Source organism: Palaemon carinicauda, chromosome 35 (genome assembly GCF_036898095.1).
Source record: "Palaemon carinicauda isolate YSFRI2023 chromosome 35, ASM3689809v2, whole genome shotgun sequence".
NCBI classification, from domain to species: Eukaryota; Metazoa; Arthropoda; class Malacostraca; order Decapoda; family Palaemonidae; genus Palaemon; species Palaemon carinicauda.
The window spans coordinates 70,424,859-70,432,358 of NC_090759.1; the positions used below are offsets into that span (position 1 = coordinate 70,424,859).

The window sequence follows — 7,500 nt, forward strand, 5'->3', positions numbered from 1 at the left end:
AAGTTCATATTTAATATATATATATATATATATATATATATATATATATATATATATATATATATATATAGCATTAAATGGGTTAGAATTCTCTTGCTTGAGGATACACTGGGACACACTAATCTATCCTATTTCTCTTCCTCTTGTATTTTTTTTTTTCATAATTTATATACGGAAGAATTATTTTAATGATGTTTCTGTTTTTTAAAATGTTCTATTTTAATTATTCACTACTTCTCTTGTAGTTTACTTTTTTACTTGTTTCCTTCCTCACTTGGCTATTTTTCCCTTCTGGAGCCCTTGGGCTTATAGCATCCTGCTCTTGTAACTGGTGTTGTAGCTTGATAATGATAATAATAATAATATTAATAATAATAATAATAATAATAATAGGTTCTATCAAGCAATCATGACTGAATAAAGTCCATTCATATTTTATTTAGCTATTCAGGTATGGAACTAAATTTCATTACGTTTTTCTATCACGTTCAATTCTGAGCTGTTCCATCCATATATACAATTTAGGATTAAATCTTCTCTAATCATCATTATCCTTCTTTATTCACATTAAACTCTCTCCTTATTTATCATATCTATCCCCATTTATTTACCCTTAAAGACCTTTTCTTTTTTTTTTTTTGTCGTGTCATTGTAGTTTTCCTTTTCAGATAAAACATATCCAACAATTGCGACGGAAATATTACTAATTACTACTTGTATATGTTGCAATGTCTTTAATGATATACAATATGTTCAATAAGAACACAAGATCAGTAAAGCCCTTTGAGAATCAAGAATGCTAGCTAAGTGGACCTGGTAGACTAATAACTAATAGTACTGGTTATTATTATTATTATTATTATTATTGTTGTTGTTGTTGTTGTTGTTGTTGTTGTTATTATTGTTATTATTCATGGCGTGTAATTTCCTGGTTCACACTGATACTGTTAATCCTTAGAAAACAGTAGTTCGGCTGCACTCTCCCTCCTTCTCACTCGCACAAGACTCTTAAGGTCTGTTGCCAGTTTCTAAACGCGATTCCTATAAAGGAAGTGTCGTGAGCCCTCCTTCCTTCTCACTCGCACAAGACTCCTAATGTCTGTTGCCAGTTTATAAACACGTGGGGAGCTATATGCCTGCTGCGTTTGGCATGCTTAGGTAGTATGCTGGTTAAGACATCTTGAGGACTTACCAGTTAGATGATGCATTATTATTACTATTATTATTATTATTATTATTATTGTTGTTGTTGTTGTTGTTGTTGTTGTTGTTATTGTTTTTGTTGTTTTTATTATTATTATTATTATTATTATTATTATTATTATTATTGTTGTTGCTGTTTTTGTTGTTGATGTTATTATCATTATTATTTTCATTATTATTATTATTATTATTATTATTATTGTTGTTGTTGTTGTTATTGTTTTTGTTGTTTTTATTATTATTATTATTATTATTATTATTGTTGTTGTTGTTTTTGTTGTTGATGTTATTATTATCATTATTATTATTATTATTATTATTATTATTATTATTATTATTATTATTATTATTATTATTATTATTATTCATGCCTTGTAATTCCTCGTTCACACTGACAAACTGTGGTTCGATATTCCTCTTGAGATGCAGAGCAATTCTTTACTCACACATACAATGATTATTTTGACATATTCATTATACATTTACTTCTTCACACATCTGGCAACTCTCCACTGTTAAAGATTTTCATTAAAAATAAAACGATAAATATCCGGCAACATTTATTCCAGGATTTTTACCGTTTTATAAACGGATGTATTGACGTAAAGGCGTTACATTACGGTCACCAACCCGTAAAAGATAATAACAAAGTAGGGTAAAATTGCGGTGGTCTATATTTTACTGAAATACGGCTGAGAATAGTATATTTTTTACGGAGAATTCCCGATTAAAATTATGGTTTTTCTAACAGTGCACACGTGCTAAAATTTACATTCCTACTTAAGTGGGTAAATACTGTAACTGGTCAGTGAGTGTTTGCCCTCGTTGGTATAAGAGACTTTTGCTTTTCTTATGGGAGGCAGCTCATCTAGGAGAATCTATTCCGAAATAAAACCAATGTTCTTTAACCTTGGTTAGTGCCATAGCCTCTTTACCATGACCTTCCTCTATCTTGGATTAGTGTTTTTTTTTTTTTAAGGGTACTCTCAAAAACATTTTACCTTTGCTCTTCCTTTTTTTTTTTTTTTTTTCAAATTGTGTGTTTATTAGACTTAATATGAGGGCTACGGAGACCTGGGATGTTATCAAGAAATTGCCCTTTTCTTATCTCCTTCTTTATCTTCATCTGGAATCTTCAGTTTCTAAACCATCAGAATTGGCCTTTTTTTCTGTATACAGTCACGTTCATTTCAGAATTGGCCTTTTTTTCTGTATACAGTCACGTTCATTTTCAGAATTGGCCTTTTTTCTGTATACAGTCACGTTCATTTCAGAATTGGCCTTTTTTTCTGTATACAGTCACGTTCATTTCAGAATTGGCCTTTTTTTCTGTATACAGTCACGTTCATTTCAGAATTGGCCTTTTTTTCTGTATACAGTCACGTTCATTTTCAGAATTGGCCTTTTTTTCTGTATACAGTCACGTTCATTTCAGAATTGGCCTTTTTTTCTGTATACAGTCACGTTCATTTCAGAATTGGCCTTTTTTCTGTATACAGTCACGTTCATATTGCTATTTATAGTATTCCTAATATCTAATATAGTTTATCTTTTAATTATTTTTTTCTTTTCCCTAAAGAGCTACTTTTTTTTAGGACCCAAGGGCTTACGCCATTCTGTTTTTACAGTGAGGAACTTAGGGTTGAACAGGATTTCATCTTAGTTTGTAATCATTAGTTAGTGATGACCCTTTCATTTAGATCAGCGTTATTTTTCTGATACATATAAACACGATGTACATTGTTATCATTATTATTATTATTATTATTATTATTATTATTATTATTATTATTATTATTATTATTATTATTATTATTATTATTATAGCCAACCTATAACCCCAATTCGAAAAGCAAGATGCTATAATCCCAAGGGCTCCAAGAGGGAAAAATAGCCTAGTGAGGAAAGGAAACAAAGATATTAAAAAAATCAAGAGAAGTAATAAGCTATCAAAATAAAATATACTAAGAACAGTAACAGCATTAAATTAGATCTTTCATAAATAAACTATAGAAACTTCAAGAAAACAAGAGAAAAGATGCTGTCACAAAAACTATTTATTCGATGTTCAGTAACTTTCTTTCACTTTGTTTGTTAAAGGTGTTTACTTGATATTTTTTTACTTTAATCTTCTTCTTTGTCTACATCTTTTCCCACTTCTGTATGAGGTCGATGTATCTGGTCAGCTTTCTCCATCTACCTCTGTCCTACACCTCATCACCGGTTAATCCCTTTGATCGAGGGTCTTCCTTGATACAGTCCACCCACCTTCGCTTTGGTCTCCCTCTCCTTCTCGTTCCCTGTACCTCCATTTCTATCACTCTCCTCCCAATATACTGTTCATCTCTTCTCATGACATGACCATACCACCTCAGTCTACTTTATTGGATCTTATCTGATAGTTTTCTAATTCCTGTGGTACCCCTAATTACCTCATTCCGTATCTTATCTCTTCTTGTCACTTCACACATCCATCTCAACATTCTCATCTCTGCCATATCCATCTTCTTCTCTTCTGTCTTCTTTATTGCCCACGTCTCCTCTCCATACATCATTGCCGGTCTCACAACTGTTATTTTTTTACTTTAATATTTTAGGATGATAAGGCCACGGGTCTTACACCTTGGAATACTAATTCCATTGCTGTGATTTTATACCATTGTTTTCTGTATTAATTAAAAGCCTTATTTTATGTATGTGTCAATTAGCACAAATTTTCTCGAAATTATTTTCTTTTTTATTACGTGGAGTGATACTCTTTCTATGATCATTCAAATCAACTACTTGACCCAGTGTAAAGTAAGTAAAGAAAAGAATGGAAAATATTATTGAGAAATATCTCGGTATAAAGTAAAAAAAAAATCGAAAATATGATTAGAGAAATTTTTATGGATTGTTATTCACTGTTAAGTATACATTCATACTATGTTTTTACTCTTGAATAAATCACAGAATTCAATCGCAACTACTGTTTATTCAAACCGGATTCATCCTGTAATAATGGTTAATCTTAATATCTAAGTAATAACTCTCTCTCTCTCTCTCTCTCTCTCTCTCTCTCTCTCTCTCTCTCTCTCTCTCTCTCTCTCTCTCACATACTCTGCAGACGAAAGGCCATGTACTTTAAGAATTATTTTTTAACTTGGATTAAATTCCCTGTCTTATTTAATCTCAGAATTTAAGTATCCTAGGGATTGTTAAAACACGATTCCTTTCTATAAGTTAATTCCAGAATTCAATTAACCAAAGCAATATTTAAAGTGTTAATTAATTGGGCAGCTTGATTCAGTGAAACCGAAATTTCCTGTCAAATTTGCTACTTGGAAACTCCCTCCCAGAAGTCTCTCCCCTATAAATAGATGTCCCTCAATGGATTTCCATCATTCATCGAGTGTTTCCGCTGGCGTAGACTGTGATTTTGAGATCTTAGGTTGTAGTTGTGTAAGGGAATCTAAAGTTGAGTTATAAAGTGTTAGTGGGAGGCTCAATTAATGTGTTCTTGTTGATTCAAAGATAAGAATTGCTACTGAATGTAATATGATGGATAACCTTTATTATTTTTTTAGTTTTGCAAAGTTGAAATTCAAATAATTTTTTTAAAGAAAATTTATTTCATGTGACTATAGGAAAGGTAAAAACGAAGGGGCCACTATAAGTATATTATAGATGAGAAAATTTGGATAATCTTTATTATTTTCTGGTTTCGCAAAGTTGAAATTCAAGTTTATTTTATTAAAAGCAACTTTATTTTATGTGACTATAGGAAAGGTAAAATAGAAGAGGCCATTATAAGTATATTATAGATGAGAAAATTTGAAAAGACTAAAGCAAAACAATATTTTCTGGTTTCTCAAAGTTGAAATTCAAGTTTATTCTTTTTAAAGAAATTTTATTTTATGTGACTATAGGAAAGGTAAAAACGAAGAGGCCATTATAAGTATATTATAGATGAGAAAATTTGAAAAGACTAAAGAAAAACAACAATAGCAATCGACGAGAAGGACAATCCAAGATGGTGAAACGTGATGATGGGCCGCCCAAGCTCTGCTTCGACAACCCTATCTACAACGACGACAATAGCACCGTCGCCGACTCGAAGGCAGAGCCCAAGGCGAATGGCAGGAGACCTGTCACGGCGGGAGTGGACGCGAGGCCAGTCCCGGTCAATCCTTACAACAGGGCCCTGGCTGCAACGAAATCCCTCGGGGACGAGTTTCTGAAGCGTAGCGCATCCTGCAAGAGCCAGACGTCGATGGCTTCCGAGATCTTCGCCCCTGCTAGGACCTTGACGCCGGAGGTGGACGTCGAGGACCGCATCATCGAACACAGGAGGAACCGAAGTTTTTGGTCCAGGCGGTCATGCAACAACCCCTTCAGGTCGAAGAGGGACTCCGCCTGCGTGTCTATGCCGTCGGCCTCCCTGCCACATGATAAGATGCTGTCGGTGTCCTCCGAGGATGATGTCGAGTGCATACCCGAGGACGACCAGGAGGACGAGTGTTGCGTTTCAGAAGCAACGGTGGAGTTGCTTCAGGAGAGGAGGCTCAGGGAAAACATCGCCTGGCTGAGGAATTACCTCATCCAGACGTCGGAGGCCGACGGAGGAAATTTCTCGATGTCGTCTTTTCTCTCCGCCATGAAAAACAAAGTAAGTCTTTTTTTATACTGGAAAATAAAGTGTCTTTTATCTAGGAAATAGTAAGTCTTTTATCCTGGAAAACAGTAAGTCTTTTATCCTGGAAAACAAAGTAAGTCTTTTTTCCGGGAAAACAAAGTAAGTCTTTTTATCCTGGAAAACAGTATGTCTTTTATCCTGGAAAACAAAGTAAGTCTTTTTTCCAGGAAAACAAAGTATTTTATCCTAGAAAACAAAGTAAGTTTTTATCCTGGAAAACAAAGAAAATCTTTTATCCTGGAAAACAAAGTAAGTCTTTTTTTCATGGAAAACAAATTAAGTCTTTTTATCCTGGAAAACAAAGTAAGTCTTTTTATCAGGGAAAACAAAGTAAGTCTTTTTTCCTGGAAAACAACGTATTTTATCCTGGAAAAATAAGTGTCTTTTATCTAGAACAACAGTAAGTCTTTTTTTATCCTGGAAAACAAAGTAAGTCTTTTCACCATGTGCTTCGTCCCTTCCATTTTGTTGGTAAATAGCTTCTAATTTTCTTTTTGATACAGAAAAAATGAAACTTTAATCCTAATTCAATTGATATAGATTATTCGTTTTTTTTTTCTACCTCACTCTCGTTTATTTATTTAATGTTAAAGAACCTTCCCCATGTCAAATTATATTAACAAGTGTATAATTCAGGGGTATCTCAAGGTCACCACCAACACAAAATCTAAATTCAACGTGTAAGCGAGTTTGTGGGTACCTGCACACGCCCCTGGGGCACCTCTCCTCACCTTCCAGTTTGTTAGGAAACTTGATGCGCAGTATATGGCGAGGAAAGCCTTAGCTGACAGTTTAAAGGTTTAAAGGCCACTCATGAATGGCAGAGGCAAGGGACGGTAACATTGCCCTAGCAAGCAGACTGACCATATATACCAAGGAGGGCCAGGCAATGGTTGCTGATGACTCGGCAGATAGACATATTGCAACCCCCCCCCATCCTTAGCTCACAAGGATGGTAAGACTGCAGCGACCAAAGAAACTAACGAATTTGAGCGGGACTCGAACCCCAATCTAGCGATCACCAGTCAGGGACGTTACCAGTCATAATCAGACATTTTATTATGAAAGGAATGAAGGCTACAACAACCTCTCTCTCTCTCTCTCTCTCTCTCTCTCTCTCTCTCTCTCTCTCTCTCTCTCTCTCTCTCTCTCTCTCTCATGTTTAAGTTTAATTCATGATGTCCCCCCCATTCATTCTTCCCTTCTCTTTTTTGAGTCTGGTCTTAGGACGGACTTGTGTTTAGTTATCCCATGATGGAATTTCGTCAATTTCGACTAAGTTCTGTGATGTTAAATAAATGAGGAATAACAGTAGCGACAACAGTAAGTACTGAATAACAGAAATTATAATGAGGATAGAATGATAAAAGGGTGATGAAACTAATAAGAAACTATAAGAGGTTGATAGTATAAGCAATAAGTTATGAGAAACGATAGAAGATCAAATAAGAACAATAACAACAAGGAATTTATGGAAGTAATATATGGTAACCAAATGGGATAATGTAATCAATATAATCACTGGAAATTATGAGATAAATAATTGAAATACGTGTCATACATTATTATTATTATTATTATTATTATTATTATTATTACTTGCTGAACTACAACCCTTGTTG

General features: G+C 34.0%; 1 protein-coding gene across 1 annotated transcript in view; it reads left to right on the forward strand.

Moving 5' to 3' along the window:
• LOC137627351 (uncharacterized) overlaps positions 1-7,500 on the forward strand; it is a 181,453-nt gene that overhangs the window by 15,665 nt on the left and 158,288 nt on the right. Inside the window, exon 2 of the mRNA XM_068358435.1 lies at positions 5,112-5,851. Within this exon, the coding sequence (XP_068214536.1) occupies positions 5,216-5,851 (636 nt within the window). The 5' untranslated portion in view covers positions 5,112-5,215. The remainder of the gene's footprint in view (positions 1-5,111; positions 5,852-7,500) is intronic.